Source organism: Coregonus lavaretus, assembly GCF_964263955.1.
Source record: "Coregonus lavaretus genome assembly, contig: HAP1_SCAFFOLD_7549, whole genome shotgun sequence".
In the NCBI taxonomy this organism is placed as follows: Eukaryota; Metazoa; Chordata; class Actinopteri; order Salmoniformes; family Salmonidae; genus Coregonus; species Coregonus lavaretus.
The window spans coordinates 2,501-25,613 of record NW_028157613.1 but is presented as its reverse complement, the minus strand read 5'-3'; the positions used below and the strand labels follow the sequence as shown (position 1 = coordinate 25,613).

At 49.0% G+C, this 23,113-nt stretch overlaps 1 protein-coding gene and 1 long non-coding RNA gene across 2 annotated transcripts; one reads left to right on the top strand and one right to left on the bottom strand.

Moving 5' to 3' along the window:
* Window positions 1-1,504: 1,504 nt before the first annotated feature.
* On the top strand, window positions 1,505-16,729 carry LOC311125160 (protein NOXP20-like; the record flags this gene model as incomplete). Its single annotated transcript, XM_084199221.1, has 9 exons — window positions 1,505-1,706; window positions 5,712-5,878; window positions 5,919-5,924; window positions 9,952-9,975; window positions 10,438-10,632; window positions 10,831-10,970; window positions 12,668-12,740; window positions 12,857-12,910; window positions 13,999-16,729. Coding segments are annotated over 9 exons (975 nt in total), but the record flags the coding sequence as incomplete, so codon positions are not given.
* Window positions 16,730-17,074: 345 nt separating this feature from the next.
* Window positions 17,075-21,671, bottom strand: LOC311125161. Its single transcript, XR_014612845.1, has 4 exons — window positions 21,316-21,671; window positions 17,579-17,614; window positions 17,445-17,483; window positions 17,075-17,235 (listed from the first exon to the last, which is right to left on the bottom strand). It is a non-coding gene; the product is annotated as an uncharacterized lncRNA (long non-coding RNA).
* Window positions 21,672-23,113: the final 1,442 nt, after the last annotated feature.

The window sequence follows — 23,113 nt, the reverse complement described above, 5'->3', positions numbered from 1 at the left end:
GCAAAGAGACAGAATCATTAGATCATTTGTTTTGGTACTGTCCATTTGTAGCTTGTTTTTGGACACAGGTCCAGGAATGGCTAAAGGATTACAATATTTACCTGGAGCTAACCTTGCAGATAGCACTACTGGGTGATCTGAAAAGTCATAGTCAATCGATCAATAATATAATAATACTTTTAGCAAAAATGTTTATTTTCAATTCACAATCTGTAGAAACAATGAGAATAGAAAGGTTCAGAACTTTTGTAAGACATCACAGTACAGTTGAAATATATATGGCAAATAGAAATCCAATATGGATGGTGTTAAGAGATAGATGGGAGGGGCTGAATGGAATTGAAGGATGGGACTAATAACAACTAACAACAACTAATAACAACAAGATAACTAATGAAAAGCATACTGTGTCCATAATAAGTCTATAGGTTATAGGTTGAGAGCTTTTGTGAAAGAGCACAGTTAGAAAGATATGGCATATAGAAGCAAACCGGATGGACATCATGAAAATGATCGGAGAGGTTGAGGGTAGAGGAAGTTCAGGAGAAAAAACAAACAAAATAGAATTATTGTAAAATTGACTGTGTCCATAAAATGTATATAGTATGTATAAGCTGGAAGGAGAGGCCTAAGCATTGTTGTTCACTAGTTTCCTCCAATTAGGGAAAGGGGTGGTGGGGTTGGAAAGTAATAAAGGGAAATATATTTTTAAAAGGATATGGCATTGCGTTCTTCCACCTCTGGCCTGCTGGCTCCCCTTCCTCTGCGGAAGCATAGTTCCCGCTCAGCCCAGTAAAAACTGTTCGCTGCTCTGGCACCCCAATGGTGGAACAAGCTCCCCCACGACGCCAGGACAGCGGAGTCACTCACCACCTTCCGGAGACACTTGAAACCCCACCTCTTTAAGGAATACCTGGGATAGGATAAAGCAATCCTTCTACCCCCCCTTACCCCACAAAAATAAAAATAAATAATAATAATAATAATAATAATAATAATAATAATAAAAATAATTTAAAAAACATAAAAATAAATAAACAACAACAACAAATAAACAACAACAATATATATATATAAAACAAATTAAAATTAAAAACATACTCTAAAAAAAATATGTTTTACAAATTTGAAAGAGATTTCACAAAAAAAAAGACAAAAAAGATTTTTAAAAAAAATAATAATTGTAAAGTGGTTATCCCACTGGCTATCATAAGGTGAATGCACCAATTTGTAAGTCGCTCTGGATAAGAGCGTCTGCTAAATGACGTAAATGTATATGTGTATATATATATATATATATATATATGCGAGAAAAAAAGCATATGGGGGATTGGAAGTGATGCAGACAATTACATTGATGGAAGTTAAAATCTATCTGCAATATTAAAGCTGATCTACCCCCCCCCCCCCCCAACCCAACTCCTCTCCTCTCCTCTCCTCTCCTCTCCTCTCCTCTCCTCTCCTCTCCTCTCCTCTCCTCTCCTCTCCTCTTCTCTCCTCTCAGGTCCAGTCGTTCCTCTCCTCCCTAGAAGAGGAGGATCAGGAGGAGATGAAGAAAGAACTGATTGCCATCAAGGACATCTTCATCAGCCACGCGGAAGAGGAGAAGGAGGGAGAGGAGGAGGAGGAGGGAGAGGAGGAGGGCGAGAAGGAGGGAGAGACGATGGAAAAGGGTGATCTGAGTCCCCAGCGTTCTACCCCTCTGTGTGAGTTACCAAGACAACAGCCCTAACCGCTGATATACACAGCTGGGCCCTAACCGCTGATATACACAGCTGGGCCCTAACCGCTGATATACACAGCTGGGCCCTAATCGCTGATATACACAGCTGGGCCCTAACCACTGATATACACAGCTGGGCCCTAACCGCTGATATACACAGCTGGGCCCTAACCGCTGATATACACAGCTGGGCCCTAACCGCTGATATACACAGCTGGGCCCTAACCGCTGATATACACAGCTGGGCCCTAACCGCTGATATACACAGCTGGGCCCTAACCGCTGATATACACAGCTGGGCCCTAACCGCTGATATACACAGCTGGGCCCTAACCGCTGATATACACAGCTGGGCCCTAACCGCTGATATACACAGCTGGGCCCTAACCGCTGATATACACAGCTGGGCCCTAACCGCTGATATACACAGCTGGGCCCTAACCGCTGATATACACAGCTGGGCCCTAACCGCTGATATACACAGCTGGGCCCTAACCACTGAGATACACAGCTGGGCCCTAACCGCTGATATACACAGCTGGGCCCTAACCGCTGATATACACAGCTGGGCCCTAACCGCTGATATACACAGCTGGGCCCTAACCGCTGATATACACAGCTGGGCCCTAACCGCTGATATACACAGCTGGGCCCTAACCGCTGATATACACAGCTGGGCCCTAACCGCTGATATACACAGCTGGGCACTAACCGCTGATATACACAGCTGGGTCCTAACCGCTGAGATACACAGCTGGGCCCTAACCGCTGAGATACACAGCTGGGCCCTAACCGCTGAGATACACAGCTGGGCCCTAACCGCTGATATACACAGCTGGGCCCTAACCGCTGATATACACAGCTGGGCCCTAACCGCTGCTATACACAGCTGGGCCCTAACCGCTGATATACACAGCTGGGCCCTAACCGCTGATATACACAGCTGGGCCCTAACCGCTGATATACACAGCTGGGCCCTAACCGCTGATATACACAGCTGGGCCCTAACCGCTGATATACACAGCTGGGTCCTAACCGCTGATATACACAGCTGGGCCCTAACCGCTGATATACACAGCTGGGTCCTAACCGCTGATATACACAGCTGGGCCCTAACCGCTGATATACACAGCTGGGCCCTAACAGCTGGGCCCTAACCGCTGATATACACAGCTGGGCCCTAACCGCTGATATACACAGCTGGGCCCTAACCGCTGATATACACAGCTGGGCCCTAACCGCTGAGATACACAGCTGGGCCCTAACCGCTGATATACACAGCTGGGCCCTAACCGCTGATATACACAGCTGGGCCCTAACCGCTGATATACACAGCTGGGCCCTAACCGCTGATATACACAGCTGGGCCCTAACCGCTGATATACACAGCTGGGCCCTAACCGCTGATATACACAGCTGGGCCCTAGAGACACACAGCTGGGCCCTAACCGCTGATATACACAGCTGGGCCCTAACCGCTGATATACACAGCTGGGCCCTAACCGCTGATATACACAGCTGGGTCCTAACCGCTGATATACACAGCTGGGCCCTAACCGCTGATATACACAGCTGGGCCCTAACCGCTGATATACACAGCTGGGCCCTAACCGCTGATATACACAGCTGGGCCCTAACCGCTGAGATACACAGCTGGGCCCTAACCGCTGATATACACAGCTGGGCCCTAACCGCTGATATACACAGCTGGGCCCTAACCGCTGATATACACAGCTGGGCCCTAACCGCTGATATACACAGCTGGGCCCTAACCGCTGATATACACAGCTGGGCCCTAACCGCTGATATACACAGCTGGGCCCTAACCGCTGATATACACAGCTGGGCCCTAACCGCTGATATACACAGCTGGGCACTAACCGCTGATATACACAGCTGGGTCCTAACCGCTGAGATACACAGCTGGGCCCTAACCGCTGAGATACACAGCTGGGCCCTAACCGCTGATATACACAGCTGGGCCCTAACCGCTGATATACACAGCTGGGCCCTAACCGCTGATATACACAGCTGGGCCCTAACCGCTGCTATACACAGCTGGGCCCTAACCGCTGATATACACAGCTGGGCCCTAACCGCTGATATACACAGCTGGGCCCTAACCGCTGCTATACACAGCTGGGCCCTAACCGCTGATATACACAGCTGGGCCCTAACCGCTGATATACACAGCTGGGCCCTAACCGCTGATATACACAGCTGGGCCCTAACCGCTGATATACACAGCTGGGCCCTAATCGCTGATATACACAGCTGGGCCCTAATCGCTGAGACACACAGCTGGGCCCTAATCGCTGAGACACACAGCTGGGCCCTAATCGCTGAGACACACAGCTGGGCCCTAATCGCTGAGACACACAGCTGGGCCCTAATCGCTGAGACACACAGCTGGGCCCTAATCGCTGAGACACACAGCTGGGCCCTAATCGCTGAGACACACAGCTGGGCCCTAATCGCTGAGACACACAGCTGGGCCCTAATCGCTGATATACACAGCTGGGCCCTAACCGCTGATATACACAGCTGGGCCCTAATCGCTGATATACACAGCTGGGCCCTAACCGCTGATATACACAGCTGGGCCCTAACCACTGATATCCACAAAGTAGATGTCCTAACCGACTTGCCAAAACTATAGTTTGTTAACAAGAAACGTGTGGAGTGGTTGAAAAACAAGTTTTAATGACTCCAACCTAAAGTGTATGTAAACTTCCGACTTCAACTGTACCTACATATTATAAAATATAATTTGTAAATGATCAGAGACTAACAACATTGTCAGGACAGTTCAATCAAAGCCAATATGCAGTGATGATGTATTGGGCATATAGCCTACTGCACAAACCTCATTGCTACAGAACTGCTTTTAATTGGTTAATGCTGCATAGGTTTACATTTTAAAGTCATGTTAAAATAAAATAACATCTGAGGGGTAGATCTCGGCTTGCATTTTGACTCAGAAAGTGATCTTGACTCTGTGATAAAGGATCAACGTTTCTGACACTGCCAGAACTTTGTCAGAGCCTGCGACCAGACGTAGTGGTACTGAATCATCAGACCTAGACCCTGTCACGCTGAACAAGGAGCCAAGACGTAGTGGTACTGAATCAGCAGACCTAGACCCTGTCGCGCTGAACAAGGAGCCAAGACGTAGTGGTACTGAATCAGCAGACCTAGACCCTGTCACGCTGAACAAGGAGCCAAGACGTAGTGGTACTGAATCAGCAGACCTAGACCCTGTCGCACTGAACAAGGAGCCAAGACGTAGTGGTACTGAATCAGCAGACCTAGACCCTGTCACGCTGAACCAAGGAGCCAAGACGTAGTGGTACTGAATCAGCAGACCTAGACCTTGTCACGCTGAACAAGGAGCCAAGACGTAGTGGTACTGAATCAGCAGACCCAGACCCTGTCGCACTGAACAAGGAGCCAAGACGTAGTGGTACTGAATCAGCAGACCTAGACCCTGTCACACTGAACAAGGAGCCAAGACGTAGTGGTACTGAATCAGCAGACCTGGACCCTGTCGCACTGAACAAGGAGCCAAGACGTAGTGGTACTGAATCAGCAGACCTAGACCCTGTCACGCTGAACAAGGAGCCAAGATATCCGACAATCGTTTTACGACCTAATAATTTTCCCACGACGTAGACATTTTGTAGACACGATCGTGGCATGAGATGGCTACCGTCGTACAGTCTGTGCCGGCCTTTAGCGTGTTGAAGTCTTCCTAGAAGTGACACAGGGTTTGACGGAGGGACGCGTCAAAATGCAGAATTTTGCCACTTTAGCAAGCCTTTGATGTATTGAATTCTCCATGTGGTCTACATTAAAGGGCACTTCATTTAATATAACGGGCTTTTAAAATTCAATATTGGTGCACAATTTCTACTTTAAATATCATAGGGCACTCTTTTTGTGTACCGACCCAGTTATTACTAGACATGATGTTAATCTCTCTCTCCAGCTGCCGATGGGGAGGAGTTTGAGAGTGTTCTGACTGAGCTACTGTTTGATCTTCACATCGCTGCCACCCCAGACAAACTCAACAAGGTAATACACAGTCGCAGCCACCCCAGACAAACTCAACAAGGTAATACACAGTCCCTGCCACCCCCAGACAAACTCAACAAGGTAACACACAGTCGCTGCCACCCCAGACAAACTCAACAAGGTAATACAGTCGCTGCCACCCCAGACAAACTCAACAAGGTAACACAGTCGCTGCCACCCCAGACAAACTCAACAAGGTAACACAGTCGCTGCCACCCCCAGACAAACTCAACAAGGTAACACACAGTCGCTGTCACCCCCAGACAAACTCAACAAGGTAATACAGTCGCTGCCACCCCAGACAAACTCAACAAGGTAACACAGTCGCTGCCACCCCAGACAAACTCAACAAGGTAACACAGTCGCTGCCACCCCCAGACAAACTCAACAAGGTAACACACAGTCGCTGTCACCCCAGACAAACTCAACAAGGTAACACACAGTCGCTGCCACTCCAGACAAACTCAACAAGGTAATACAGTCGCTGCCACCCCAGACAAACTCAACAAGGTAATACACAGTCGCTGCCACCCCCAGACAAACTCAACAAGGTAACACAGTCGCTGCCACCCCAGACAAACTCAACAAGGTAATACAGTCGCTGCCACCCCCAGACAAACTCAACAAGGTAACACACAGTCGCTGCCACCCCAGACAAACTCAACAAGGTAATACACAGTCGCTGTCACCCCCAGACAAACTCAACAAGGTAACACACAGTCGCTGCCACCCCAGACAAACTCAACAAGGTAATACAGTCGCTGCCACCCCAGACAAACTCAACAAGGTAATACACAGTCGCTGCCACCCCAGACAAACTCAACAAGGTAATACACAGTCGCTGCCACCCCAGACAAACTCAACAAGGTAACACACAGTCGCTGCCACCCCAGACAAACTCAACAAGGTAACACACAGTCGCTGCCACCCCAGACAAACTCAACAAGGTAACACACAGTCGCTGCCACCCCAGACAAACTCAACAAGGTAATACACAGTCGCTGTCACCCCAGACAAACTCAACAAGGTAATACACAGTCGCTGCCACCCCAGACAAACTCAACAAGGTAACACACAGTCGCTGCCACCCCAGACAAACTCAACAAGGTAACAGACAGTCGCTGCCACCCCAGACAAACTCAACAAGGTAACACACAGTCCCTGCCACCCCAGACAAACTCAACAAGGTAATACAGTCGCTGCCACCCCAGACAAACTCAACAAGGTAATACAGTCGCTGCCACCCCAGACAAACTCAACAAGGTAACACAGTCGCTGCCACCCCAGACAAACTCAACAAGGTAATACAGTCGCTGCCACCCCAGACAAACTCAACAAGGTAAAACACAGTCGCTGCCACCCCAGACAAACTCAACAAGGTAATACACAGTCCCTGCCACCCCCAGACAAACTCAACAAGGTAACACACAGTCGCTGCCACACCAGACAAACTCAACAAGGTAACACACAGTCCCTGCCACCCCAAACTCAACAAGGTAACAGACAGTCCCTGTCACCCCCAGACAAACTCAACAAGGTAACACACAGTCGCTGCCACACCAGACAAACTCAACAAGGTAATACAGTCTCTGTCACCCCCAGACAAACTCAACAAGGTAACACACAGTCGCTGCCACCCCAGACAAACTCAACAAGGTAACACACAGTCGCTGCCACCCCAAACTCAACAAGGTAACACACAGTCGCTGTCACCCCCAGACAAACTCAACAAGGTAATACACAGTCACTGCCACACCAGACAAACTCAACAAGGTAATACAGTCGCTGTCACCCCAGACAAACTCAACAAGGTAACACACAGTCGCTGCCACCCCAAACTCAACAAGGTAACACACAGTCCCTGCCACCCCAAACTCAACAAGGTAATACACAGTCGCTGTCACCCCAGACAAACTCAACAAGGTAACACACAGTCTCTGTCACCCCCAGACAAACTCAACAAGGTAACACACAGTCGCTGCCACCCCAGACAAACTCAACAAGGTAACACACAGTCGCTGCCACCCCAAACTCAACAAGGTAACACACAGTCGCTGTCACCCCCAGACAAACTCAACAAGGTAATACACAGTCACTGCCACACCAGACAAACTCAACAAGGTAATACAGTCGCTGTCACCCCAGACAAACTCAACAAGGTAACACACAGTCGCTGCCACCCCAAACTCAACAAGGTAACACACAGTCGCTGCCACCCCCAGACAAACTCAACAAGGTAACACACAGTCGCTGTCACCCCAGACAAACTCAACAAGGTAACACACAGTCGCTGCCACCCCAGACAAACTCAACAAGGTAACACACAGTCGCTGCCACCCCAGACAAACTCAACAAGGTAATACACAGTCGCTGCCACCCCCAGACAAACTCAACAAGGTAACACACAGTCGCTGTCACCCCAGACAAACTCAACAAGGTAACACACAGTCGCTGCCACCCCAAACTCAACAAGGTAACACACAGTCGCTGCCACCCCAAACTCAACAAGGTAACACACAGTCGCTGCCACCCCAAACTCAACAAGGTAACACACAGTCGCTGCCACCCCAAACTCAACAAGGTAACACACAGTCGCTGCCACCCCAAACTCAACAAGGTAATACACAGTCGCTGCCACCCCCAGACAAACTCAACAAGGTAACACACAGTCGCTGCCACCCCAAACTCAACAAGGTAACACACAGTCGCTGCCACCCCAAACTCAACAAGGTAATACACAGTCGCTGCCACCCCCAGACAAACTCAACAAGGTAACACACAGTCGCTGCCACCCCAAACTCAACAAGGTAATACACAGTCGCTGCCACCCCCAGACAAACTCAACAAGGTAACACACAGTCGCTGCCACCCCAAACTCAACAAAGTAACACACAGTCGCTGCCACCCCAAACTCAACAAGGTAACACACAGTCGCTGCCACCCCCAGACAAACTCAACAAGGTAACACACAGTCGCTGCCACCCCAGACAAACTCAACAAGGTAACACACAGTCGCTGCCACCCCAGACAAACTCAACAAGGTAACACACAGTCGCTGCCACCCCCAGACAAACTCAACAAGGTAACACACAGTCGCTGCCACCCCAGACAAACTCAACAAGGTAACACACAGTCGCTGCCACCCCAGACAAACTCAACAAGGTAACACACAGTCGCTGCCACCCCAAACTCAACAAGGTAACACACAGTCGCTGTCACCCCAGACAAACTCAACAAGGTAACACACAGTCGCTGTCACCCCAGACAAACTCAACAAGGTAACACACAGTCGCTGCCACCCCAGACAAACTCAACAAGGTAACACACAGTCGCTGCCACCCCAGACAAACTCAACAAGGTAACAGACAGTCGCTGCCACCCCAAACTCAACAAGGTAACACACAGTCGCTGCCACCCCAGACAAACTCAACAAGGTAACACACAGTCGCTGCCACCCCAGACAAACTCAACAAGGTAACAGACAGTCGCTGCCACCCCAAACTCAACAAGGTAACACACAGTCGCTGCCACCCCAAACTCAACAAAGTAACACACAGTCGCTGCCACCCCAAACTCAACAAGGTAACACACAGTCGCTGCCACCCCCAGACAAACTCAACAAGGTAACACACAGTCGCTGCCACCCCAGACAAACTCAACAAGGTAACACACAGTCGCTGCCACCCCAGACAAACTCAACAAGGTAACACACAGTCGCTGCCACCCCCAGACAAACTCAACAAGGTAACACACAGTCGCTGCCACCCCAGACAAACTCAACAAGGTAACACACAGTCGCTGCCACCCCAGACAAACTCAACAAGGTAACACACAGTCGCTGCCACCCCAAACTCAACAAGGTAACACACAGTCGCTGTCACCCCAGACAAACTCAACAAGGTAACACACAGTCGCTGCCACCCCAGACAAACTCAACAAGGTAACACACAGTCGCTGCCACCCCAGACAAACTCAACAAGGTAACAGACAGTCGCTGCCACCCCAAACTCAACAAGGTAATACACAGTCCCTGCCACCCCCAGACAAACTCAACAAGGTAACACACAGTCGCTGCCACCCCCAGACAAACTCAACAAGGTAAAACACAGTCTCTGTCACCCCAGACAAACTCAACAAGGTAACACACAGTCGCTGCCACCCCAGACAAACTCAACAAGGTAAAACACAGTCTCTGTCACCCCAGACAAACTCAACAAGGTAACACACAGTCGCTGCCACCCCCAGACAAACTCAACAAGGTAAAACACAGTCTCTGTCACCCCAGACAAACTCAACAAGGTAACACACAGTCCCTGCCACCCCCAGACAAACTCAACAAGGTAACACACAGTCGCTGTCACCCCAAACTCAACAAGGTAACACACAGTCGCTGTCACCCCAGACAAACTCAACAAGGTAACACACAGTCGCTGTCACCCCAGACAAACTCAACAAGGTAACACACAGTCGCTGTCACCCCCAGACAAACTCAACAAGGTAACACACAGTCCCTGCCACCCCAAACTCAACAAGGTAACAGACAGTCAGTTTTAATTTAATCTTCTGTATAAGAGTTAAGTTATTTTAGGTTAAAGTTTAGTTAAGTTATGTCAAGTTATGTCATGTCAATTAATCCCCAGGCCAGGATGAGGGCGCATGATTGGGTGAGAGAGGTGGAGAAACATGTCGCCACGGATACCATCGGGGGGGCGACGGAGGAGGAGCAAAGAGGAGAACCTGAAATAAGAGGAGGAGGAGGAGAAGAGAAGGGGGAGGAGATGGAGGGAGAGAAGGAGGAGAGGAAAGAGGGGGAGAGCCGTTCCAGATCTGTAGAGGTGAGCTGTCTGTCTGTCTCTCTCCTCTTTCTCCTGTTCTCTTTCCCTCTGTTTTCTTCTTAAGCAAGTAGTGTGTGTATGTGTATGTATTGTGTGTGTGTGTATATATATAATGTGTGTGTTTTGTGTGTGCGTGTGTATGTATTGTGTGTGTGTGTGTATATATATAATGTGTGTGTTTTGTGTGTGCGTGTCCAGGCAGTGTACCTGTCTTCAGTGGGTTCCCTGGCGGAGGTGACAGCCCGCAGTATCGAGCAGCTCCACAAGGTGGCAGAGTTGATCCTCCACGGACAGGACCAGGAGAAACCTGCTAGAGACCAGGCTCACATACTCACCAGGTCTGCAGGGGGGTGAGGGGGACAGGACAGGACCAGGAGGAACCTGCTAGAGACCAGGCTGTAGGGAGGGTGGGGGACAGGACCAGGAGGAACCTGCTAGAGACCAGACTGTAGGGGGGGACAGGACCAGGAGAAACCTGCTAGAGACCAGGCTGTAGGGGGGGGGACAGGACAGGACCAGGAGGAACCTGCTAGAGACCAGACTGTAGGGGGGGACAGGACCAGGAGAAACCTGCTAGAGACCAGGCTGTAGGGGGGGGGACAGGACCAGGAGAAACCTGCTAGAGACCAGGCTGTAGGGGGGGGGACAGGACCAAGAGGAACCTGCTAGAGACCAGGCTGTAGGGGGGGGGGACGGGACAGGACCAGGAGGAACCTGCTAGAGACCAGGCTGTAGGGGGGGGGACAGGACCAGGAGAAACCTGCTAGAGACCAGGCTGTAGGGGGGGGGGGGACAGGACCAGGAGGAACCTGCTAGAGACCAGGCTGTAGGGGGGGGACAGGACCAGGAGAAACCTGCTAGAGACCAGGCTGTAGGGGGGGGGGGGACAGGACCAGGAGGAACCTGCTAGAGACCAGGCTGTAGGGGGGTGGGGGACAGGACCAGGAGAAACCTGCTAGAGACCAGACTGTAGGGGGGGGGACAGGACCAGGAGGAACCTGCTAGAGACCAGGCTGTAGGGGGGGGGTGGGGGACAGGACCAGGAGAAACCTGCTAGAGACCAGGCTGTAGGGGGGGGGGGGGACAGGACCAGGAGGAACCTGCTAGAGACCAGGCTGTAGGGGGGGGGGGGGGACAGGACCAGGAGAAACCTGCTAGAGACCAGGCTGTAGGGGGGGGGACAGGACCAGGAGAAACCTGCTAGAGACCAGGCTGTAGGGGGGGGTGGGGACAGGACCAGGAGGAACCTGCTAGAGACCAGACTGTAGGGGGGGGGGTGGGGGACAGGACCAGGAGAAACCTGCTAGAGACCAGGCTGTAGGGGGGGGGGGGGACAGGACCAGGAGGAACCTGCTAGAGACCAGGCTGTAGGGGGGGGGACAGGACCAGGAGAAACCTGCTAGAGACCAGGCTGTAGGGGGGGGTGGGGACAGGACCAGGAGAAACCTGCTAGAGACCAGGCTGTAGGGGGGGGGGGGGGACAGGACCAGGAGAAACCTGCTAGAGACCAGGCTGTAGGGGGGGGGGGGGACAGGACCAGGAGAAACCTGCTAGAGACCAGGCTGTAGGGGGGGACAGGACCAGGAGGAACCTGCTAGAGACCAGGCTGTAGGGGGGGGGGACAGGACCAGGAGAAACCTGCTAGAGACCAGGCTGTAGGGGGGGGGGGGGACAGGACCAGGAGAAACCTGCTAGAGACCAGGCTGTAGGGGGGGTGGGGGACAGGACCAGGAGGAACCTGCTAGAGACCAGGCTGTAGGGGGGGGGGGGGACAGGACCAGGAGAAACCTGCTAGAGACCAGGCTGTAGGGGGGGTGGGGGACAGGACCAGGAGAAACCTGCTAGAGACCAGGCTGTAGGGGGGGGGTGGGGGACAGGACCAGGAGGAACCTGCTAGAGACCAGGCTGTAGGGGGGGACAGGACCAGGAGGAACCTGCTAGAGACCAGGCTGTAGGGGGGGGACAGGACCAGGATAAACCTGCTAGAGACCAGGCCGTAGCCTGTGTGCATCGCTAACGCGTGTGTGTGTTGCAGGTTGACGTGTGCCATGTGTAGGGAGGTGGACTGTCTTGCCAGGAAGTTCTCTGACACTCTGCTCACTGTCGGGGTAAGACATGCTGTGACTTTATCTCCAACACAGTAAATGGATGGCATTAAGGTCAGGTTAGCAGCTGATCACCCATTGGTTATCTGACTCCCTCCCTCCCGTCTGACCTTTTCCAGGTTCAGAGAAAAGCGGAAGAGTTGAACCCTTTGGTAGACAGTGTGCTGCTTGAGGTAAGACATAGAACTGTTGTTCTGTAGGGTTCTAACAATGTTCTGTATGGTTCTAACAGGTGTTATATTGTTCTGTAGGGTTCCAACAGTGTTATGTTGTTCCTTAGGGTTCTTCTAACATTGTTCTGTTGTTCTATAGGGTACTAACAATGTTCCGTAGGGTTCTAACAATGTTCTGTTGTTCCGTATGGTTCTAACAGTGTTCTGTTGTTCCGTATGGTTCTAACAGTGTTCTGTTGTTCCGTATGGTTCCAACACTGTTCTGTTGTTCCGTATGGTTCTAACAGTGTTCTGTTGTTCCATATGGTTCTAACAGTGTTATGTTGTTCCGTATGGTTCCAACACTGTTCTGTAGGGTTCTAACAGTGTTCTATTGTTCCGTATGGTTCTAACAGTGTTCTGTTGTTCTGTATGGTTCCAACAGTGTTCTGTAGGGTTCTAACAGTGTTATGTTGTTCCATATGGTTCTAACAGTGTTCTGTTGTTCCGTATGGTTCCAACACTGTTCTGTTGTTCCGTATGGTTCTAACAGTGTTCTGTTGTTCCATATGGTTCTAACAGTGTTCTGTTGTTCCGTATGGTTCCAACAGTGTTCTGTAGGGTTCTAACAGTGTTCTGTTGTTCCGTATGGTTCTAACAGTGTTCTGTTGTTCCGTATGGTTCTAACAGTGTTCTGTTGTTCCATATGGTTCTAACAGTGTTCTGTTGTTCCGTATGGTTCCAACAGTGTTCTGTAGGGTTCTAACGGTGCTTGTTGTTCCGTAGGGTTCTAACAGTGTTCTGTTGTTCCGTATGGTTCTAACAGTGTTCTGTTGTTCCGTATGGTTCCAACAGTGTTCTGTAGGGTTCTAACAGTGTTCTGTTGTTCCGTATGGTTCTAACAGTGTTCTGTTGTTCCGTATGGTTCCAACAGTGTTCTGTTGTTCCGTATGGTTCTAACAGTGTTCTGTTGTTCCGTATGGTTCCAACAGTGTTCTGTTGTTCCGTATGGTTCTAACAGTGTTCTGTAGGGTTCTAACAGTGTTCTGTTGTTCCGTATGGTTCCAACAGTGTTCTGTAGGGTTCTAACGGTGCTTGTTGTTCCGTAGGGTTCTAACAGCACCACATACATCCAGAACGCCTTCCAGCTCCTCCTCCCGGTTCTCCAGATGTCGCACATCCAGACCCAGAACTCTAAAACCCAGACGGAACCACAGCCCTAACCCTGTCTTAACCTCCGGAAACACACCTCTTTCTGCTGAAGTGCAACTAGCACACCAGCTAGTCTTAATGATGTAACTATGTACAGTGAGATCATTTGATATTTATCAATAACAGTGGTACTGAAGAAAAGTAAACTACTAGGTGCCATGGTAACAGACTGACTAGCGGTGCCATGGTAACAGACTGCCTAGCGGTGCCATGGTAACAGACTGACTAGCGTATCTTTAAACTGTTGCATAATGCAGTAACATTAGTATAGATTTATGTGGGAAACCTCTTAACAACTTCTCAGATTGAAGCGCTTGTATTCGTGTCTAGTACATATCTCCAAATGGACTATTTTTATTATATACATCATTTTTTGCTGAGTATTGTTCGAAGATAAATCTAAACATGATCATGTTAATTGGCTAATTTAACTGGCTTATCCGTGTCACTAGAATATGTCTTGTCGTTTTAAAAAGCTAAACCAAAAAACGGGGTACATTTTTTTGGGGATTGTCACATGCAGCAGATGATAGGTCCAGTGTAATGTGTTGTTTTACAGGGTCAGCCATAGTAGTATGATAGGTCCAGTGTAATGTGTTGTTTTACAGGGTCAGCCATAGTAGTATGATAGGTCCGGTGTAATGTGTTGTTTTACAGGGTCAGCCATAGTAGTATGATAGGTCCAGTGTAATGTGTTGTTTTACAGGGTCAGCCATAGTAGTATGATAGGTCCAGTGTAATGTGTTGTTTTACAGGGTCAGCCATAGTAGTATGATAGGTGCAGTGTAATGTGTTGTTTTACAGGGTCAGCCATAGTAGTACGGCGCCCCCTGGAGCAAATTAGGGTTAAGTGCTTTGCTCAAAAGGCACATCGACAGATCTTTTCCTTGTCAGCTTTAGGTATTCGAACCAGCGACCTTTCGGTTACTGGCCCAACGCTAACCGCTAGGCTACCTGCCTCAGGTATTGGTGTTGCCTGCATAATGAAGGGATTTTGCTTTATTTATGTTATCCTTAACACTCATTTTCCTTTGCATGGACCAATGTTGTTTCAATGGTAGAACACTAACCCTGATGTTGTTTCAATGGTAGAACACTAACCCTGATGTTGTTTCAATGGTAGAAAACTAACCCTGATGTTGTTTCAATGGTAGAACACTAACCCCGATGTTGTTTCAATGGTAGAACTCTAACCCTGATGTTGTTTCAATGGTAGAACGCTAACCCTGATGTTGTTTCAATGGTAGAACACTAACCCTGATGTTGTTTCAATGGTAGAACTCTAACCCTGATGTTGTTTCAATGGTAGAACACTAACCCCGATGTTGTTTCAATGGTAGAACACTAACCCTGATGTTGTTTCAATGGTAGAACACTAACCCTGATGTTGTTTCAATGGTAGAACACACCCTGATGTTGTTTCAATGGTAGAACACTTACCCTGATGTTGTTTCAATGGTAGAACACTAACCCTGGTGTTGTTTCAATGGTAGAACACACCCTGATGTTGTTTCAATGGTAGAACACTAACCCTGATGTTGTTTCAATGGTAGAACACTAACCCTGATGTTGTTTCAATGGTAGAACACTAACCCTGATGTTGTTTCAATGGTAGAACACTAACCCCGATGTTGTTTCAATGGTAGAACACTAACCCTGGTGTTGTTTCAATGGTAGAACACTAACCCTGGTGTTGTTTCAATGGTAGAACACCAACCCTGATGTTGTTTAAATGGTAGAACACCAACCCCGATGTTGTTTAAATGGTAGAACACTAACCCTGATGTTGTTTAAATGGTAGAACACCAACCCTGATGTTGTTTAAATGGTAGAACACTAACCCTGATGTTGTTTCAATGGTAGAACACTAACCCCGATGTTGTTTAAATGGTAGAACACCAACCCTGATGTTGTTTAAATGGTAGAACACTAACCCTGATGTTGTTTCAATGGTAGAACACTAACCCTGATGTTGTTTCAATGGTAGAACACTAACCCTGATGTTGTTTCAATGGTAGAACACTAACCCTGACATTAACAGACAAAGACAAGGACCAGAACTGTAATTTCCTATATTTCTACATAAGTGTATTTTAGTCCACTGGTTTATTAAGACGTTGTTTGACCAAGCCAGTAACGTTGTAATTCACTTATTAAGTTCCATTGTGGGATAAGAATTACATTTACATTTTTAGTCATTTAGCAGACGCTCTTATCCAGAGCGACTTACATGAGCAATTAGGGTTAAGTGCCTTGCTCAAGGGCACATCGACAGATTTTTCACCTAGTCGGCTCGGGGATTAGAACCAGCGACCTTTCGGTTACTGGCACGACGCTCTTAACCACTGAGCTACCTGCCGCCCCAGAAGAATCCACTTCCTTATATGTGATTTGCATTCCACATCATGGCATGTAATGGTTGGAGTGGAAGAAACGTTACCGCTCAAACGACTGCTGAAACATCAGCCAAGTCACAATCACTTCTAAATGACAGTGGCTCTAAACGGTTTTATTTCAGTAAAAAGGTAAATTATCATGATCATGTTTTAATATGCTGCTATGGTAACGGAGTTGGAATCTGACGAAGGAACCTTAAATACCAAAAAAATAAACACTTTTTAACCCCTTTATCTGTTTCAGATCCATGTCTTTACACACACACACAGCATATGTGGGGACCCAAAATGTATTTCCATTAAAATTCCTATTTTCCCTAACCTCAACCCTAACTCCTAAACCTAACCCTAACCCTAACCATAATTGTAACCCTAAACCTAACCCCTAAGCCTAAATTAGCCTTTGTCCTCGTGGGGACCTGAGAAATGTCCCCACGAGGGATCATTTTCCTTGTTTTACTGTCCTTGTGGGGACTTTTGAGGATTTTCAGTACCCAGGAGTACGGTAATACAAGACCCCCCCCCCCCCACCCCACACACACCACCAAGACAGCATTCAGGGACAGTCCCCAATAGATACACTTGACCTTTTTTATTTTCATTTGTTAAAACAAAAAAAAACTGTCAAGACGTTAAAAGGAAGACATTTCTTGGTGTTCCTGTCTAAGTCTTCTCTGTTCATCTAGAGCTCTTCAGGAGAAAGGGATGAGGGAAGAGGGTGGCCGCGGTGGTGGAGGGCTAGAGAGAGAGAGACAGAGAGAGAGAGAGAGAGAGAGAGAGAGAGACAGAGAGAGAGAGAGAGAGAGAGACAGAGAGAGAGAGAGAGAGAGACAGAGAGAGAGAGAGAGAGAGAGAGAGGGAGAGAGACAGAGAGAGAGAGAGAGAGAGAGAGGCTGAGAGATTGTTAGTTGATATTAATTAATGAACATTGTCTTTAGAACCCTCACCTGTTTCATTACCGTAGTAACCCTGATGAGGCTCCTCCTCTGAGAACACACACACATAGCAAGGTTAGTGTGTGTGTGTGTGTGTGTGTGTGTGTATGTGTGTGTGTGTGTGTGTATGTGTGTGTGTTCCTTACCTGCAGTCTTCTCTTCGTGAATGGGTGACAACAGGCCTGTTCATGAAAACACAACAACATTATTACAACACACACGCACACACACACACACACACACACACACACACACACACACACACACACACACACACACACACACACACACACGCACACACACACACACGCACACACACACAGGCACACACACACACACACACACAGTGTTGGGGAAGCTACTCTGAAAATATATAGTTTCCCAAGCTACCAATTACTTAACACTGGAAGAAGTTAAGTGTCATTCTTGTGCAATTTATATCTATAGACTACATTAATGTTTGACTTACAGTGGGGGAAAAAAGTATTTAGTCAGCCACCAATTGTGCAAGTTCTCCCACTTAAAAAGATGAGAGAGGCCTGTAATTTTCATCATAGGTACACGTCAACTATGACAGACAAATTGAGAAAGAAAAAAATCAAGAAAATCACATTGTAGGATTTTTTATGAATTTATTTGCAAATTATGGTGGAAAATAAGTATTTGGTCACCTACAAACAAGCAAGATTTCTGGCTCTCACAGACCTGTAACTTCTTCTTTAAGAGGCTCCTCTGTCCTCCACTCGTTACCTGTATTAATGGCACCTGTTTGAACTTGTTATCAGTATAAAAGACACCTGTCCACAACCTCAAACAGTCACACTCCAAACTCCACTATGGCCAAGACCAAAGAGCTGTCAAAGGACACCAGAAACAAAATTGTAGACCTGCACCAGGCTGGGAAGACTGAATCTGCAATAGGTAAGCAGCTTGGTTTGAAGAAATCAACTGTGGGAGCAATTATTAGGAAATGGAAGATATACAAGACCACTGATAATCTCCCTCGATCTGGGGCTCCACGCAAGATCTCACCCCGTGGGGTCAAAATGATCATAAGAACGGTGAGCAAAAATCCCAGAACCACACGGGGGGACCTAGTGAATGACCTGCAGAGAGCTGGGACCAAAGTAACAAAGCCTACCATCAGTAACACACTACGCCGCCAGGGACTCAAATCCTGCAGTGCCAGACGTGTCCCCCTGCTTAAGCCAGTACATGTCCAGGCCCGTCTGAAGTTTGCTAGAGTGCATTTGGATGATCCAGAAGAGGATTGGGAGAATGTCATATGGTCAGATGAAACCAAAATATAACTTTTTGGTAAAAACTCAACTCGTCGTGTTTGGAGGACAAAGAATGCTGAGTTGCATCCAAAGAACACCATACCTACTGTGAAGCATGGGGGTGGAAACATCATGCTTTGGGGCTGTTTTTCTGCAAAGGGACCAGGACGACTGATCCGTGTAAAGGAAAGAATGAATGGGGCCATGTATCGTGAGATTTTGAGTGAAAACCTCCTTCCATCAGCAAGGGCATTGAAGATGAAACGTGTCTGGGTCTTTCAGCATGACAATGATCCCAAACACACCGCCCGGGCAACGAAGGAGTGGCTTCGTAAGAAGCATTTCAAGGTCCTGGAGTGGCCTAGCCAGTCTCCAGATCTCAACCCCATAGAAAATCTTTGGAGGGAGTTGAAAGTCCGTGTTGCCCAGCGACAGCCCCAAAACATCACTGCTCTAGAGGAGATCTGCATGGAGGAATGGGCCAAAATACCAGCAACCGTGTGTGAAAACCTTGTGAAGACTTACAGAAAACGTTTGACCTGTGTCATTGCCAACAAAGGGTATATAACAAAGTATTGAGAAACTTTTGTTATTGACCAAATACTTATTTTCCACCATAATTTGCAAATGAATTCATTAAAAATCCTACAATGTGATTTTCTGGAGAAAAAAATTCTAATTTTGTCTGTCATAGTTGACGTGTACCTATGATGAAAATTACAGGCCTCTCTCATCTTTTTAAGTGGGAGAACTTGCACAATTGGTGGCTGACTAAATACTTTTTTTCCCCCCACTGTATATTATTGAGGCTATCTGGCATTAGTGAGTAAGCCTGATGCCCCGTTTACATGGTGATGTATTCCATTACACTGTACATCACTTCACCAGAGTCTTGCCCCGCTACTGAACAGACAAGTCTAGTGCCTGTCTCGAGCCCCGCTACTGAACAGACAAGTCTAGTGCCTGTCTCGAGCCCCGCTACTGAACAGACAAGTCTAGTGCCTGTCTCGAGCCCCGCTACTGAACAGACAAGTCTAGTGCCTGTCTCGAGCCCCGCTACTGAACAGACAAGTCTAGTGCCTGTCTCGAGCCCCGCTACTGAACAGACAAGTCTAGTGCCTGTCTCTCTAGCCCCGCTACTGAACAGACAAGTCTAGTGCCTGTCTCGAGCCCCGCTACTGAACAGACAAGTCTAGTGCCTGTCTCGAGCCCCGCTACTGAACAGACAAGTCTAGTGCCTGTCTCGAGCCCCGCTACTGAACAGACAAGTCTAGTGCCTGTCTCTCTAGCCCCGCTACTGAACAGACAAGTCTAGTGCCTGTCTCTCTAGCCCCGCTACTGAACAGACAAGTCTAGTGCCTGTCTCTCTAGCCCCGCTACTGAACAGACAAGTCTAGTGCCTGTCTCGAGCCCCGCTACTGAACAGACAAGTCTAGTGCCTGTCTCGAGCCCCGCTACTGAACAGACAAGTCTAGTGCCTGTCTCGAGCCCCGCTACTGAACAGACAAGTCTAGTGCCTGTCTCGAGCCCCGCTACTGACCAGACAAGTCTAGTGCCTGTCTCTCTAGCCCCGCTACTGAACAGACAAGTCTAGTGCCTGTCTCGAGCCCCGCTACTGAACAGACAAGTCTAGTGCCTGTCTCTCTAGCCCCGCTACTGAACAGACAAGTCTAGTGCCTGTCTCGAGCCCCGCTACTGAACAGACAAGTCTAGTGCCTGTCTCTAGCCCCGCTACTGAACAGACAAGTCTAGTGCCTGTCTCGAGCCCCGCTACTGAACAGACAAGTCTAGTGCCTGTCTCGAGCCCCGCTACTGAACAGACAAGTCTAGTGCCTGTCTCGAGCCCCGCTACTGAACAGACAAGTCTAGTGCCTGTCTCGAGCCCCGCTACTGAACAGACAAGTCTAGTGCCTGTCTCTAGCCCCGCTACTGAACAGACAAGTCTAGTGCCTGTCTCGAGCCCCGCTACTGAACAGACAAGTCTAGTGCCTGTCTCGAGCCCCGCTACTGAACAGACAAGTCTAGTGCCTGTCTCGAGCCCCGCTACTGAACAGACAAGTCTAGTGCCTGTCTCTCGAGCCCCGCTACTGAACAGACAAGTCTAGTGCCTGTCTCTCGAGCCCCGCTACTGAACAGACAAGTCTAGTGCCTGTCTCGAGCCCCGCTACTGAACAGACAAGTCTAGTGCCTGTCTCGAGCCCCGCTACTGAACAGACAAGTCTAGTGCCTGTCTCTAGCCCCGCTACTGAACAGACAAGTCTAGTGCCTGTCTCTCGAGCCCCGCTACTGAACAGACAAGTCTAGTGCCTGTCTCGAGCCCCGCTACTGAACAGACAAGTCTAGTGCCTGTCTCTAGCCCCGCTACTGAACAGACAAGTCTAGTGCCTGTCTCTCGAGCCCCGCTACTGAACAGACAAGTCTAGTGCCTGTCTCTCGAGCCCCGCTACTGAACAGACAATGTATTTACATTACTAGTTTAACTACACACAGTTCACTACTCCCCAACACTGTACATACACACACACACACACACACACACACACACACACACACACACACACACACACACACACACACACACACACACACACACACACACACACCTGTCCAGTATGTTGTCCCGTATCCACTGAGCAGCAGCTCTATAGAGGGAGATCACAGCGTCAGTCTATGAGGCAGTAAGGTATGTCCACTATGCCTGCCTCCCAAATGCCACCCTATTCCCTATATAGGGCCCTGCCACCCTATTCCCTATATAGGGCCCTGCCACCCTATTCCCTATATAGGGCCCTGCCACCCTATTCCCTATATAGTGCAGTGACCTGCTTTTGAACAGGGCCCTGCCACCCTATTCCCTATATAGTGCAGTGACCTGCTTTTGAACAGGGCCCTGCCACCCTATTCCCTATATAGTGCAGTGACCTGCTTTTGAACAGGGCCCTGCCACCCTATTCCCTATATAGTGCAATGACCTGCTTTTGAACAGGGCCCTGCCACCCTATTCCCTATATAGTGCAGTGACCTGCTTTTGAACAGGGCCCTGCCACCCTATTCCCTATATAGTGCAGTGACCTGCTTTTGAACAGGGCCCTGCCACCCTATTCCCTATATAGTGCAGTGACCTGCTTTTGAACAGGGCCCTGCCACCCTATTCCCTATATAGTGCAGTGACCTGCTTTTGAACTGGACCCTGCCACCCTATTCCCTATATAGTGCAGTGACCTGCTTTTGAACAGGGCCCTGCCACCCTATTCCCTATATAGTGCAGTGACCTGCTTTTGAACAGGGCCCTGCCACCCTATTCCCTATATAGTGCAGTGACCTGCTTTTGAACAGGGCCCTGCCACCCTATTCCCTATATAGTGCAGTGACCTGCCTTTGAACAGGGCCCTGCCACCCTATTCCCTATATAGTGCAGTGACCTGCTTTTGAACAGGGCCCTGCCACCCTATTCCCTATATAGTGCAGTGACCTGCTTTTGAACAGGGCCCTGCCACCCTATTCCCTATATAGTGCAGTGACCTGCTTTTGAACAGGGCCCTGCCACCCTATTCCCTATATAGTGCAGTGACCTGCTTTTGAACAGGGCCCTGCCACCCTATTCCCTATATAGTGCAGTGACCTGCTTTTGAACAGGGCCCTGCCACCCTATTCCTTATATAGTGCAGTGACCTGCTTTTGAACAGGGCCCTGCCACCCTATTCCCTATATAGTGCAGTGACCTGCTTTTGAACAGGGCCCTGCCACCCTATTCCCTATATAGTGCAGTGACCTGCTTTTGAACAGGGCCCTGCCACCCTATTCCCTATATAGTGCAGTGACCTGCTTTTGAACAGGGCCCTGCCACCCTATTCCCTATATAGTGCAGTGACCTGCTTTTGAACAGGGCCCTGCCACCCTATTCCCTATATAGTGCAGTGACCTGCTTTTGAACAGGGCCCTGCCACCCTATTCCTTATATAGTGCAGTGACCTGCTTTTAAACAGGGCCCTGCCACCCTATTCCCTATATAGTGCAGTGACCTGCTTTTGAACAGGGCCCTGCCACCCTATTCCCTATATAGTGCAGTGACCTGCTTTTGAACAGGGCCCTGCCACCCTATTCCTTATATAGTGCAGTGACCTGCTTTTGAACAGGGCCCTGCCACCCTATTCCCTATATAGTGCAGTGACCTGCTTTTGAACAGGGCCCTGCCACCCTATTCCCTATATAGTGCAGTGACCTGCTTTTGAACAGGGCCCTGCCACCCTATTCCCTATATAGTGCAGTGACCTGCTTTTGAACAGGGCCCTGCCACCCTATTCCCTATATAGTGCAGTGACCTGCTTTTGAACAGGGCCCTGCCACCCTATTCCCTATATAGTGCAGTGACCTGCCTTTGAACAGGGCCCTGCCACCCTA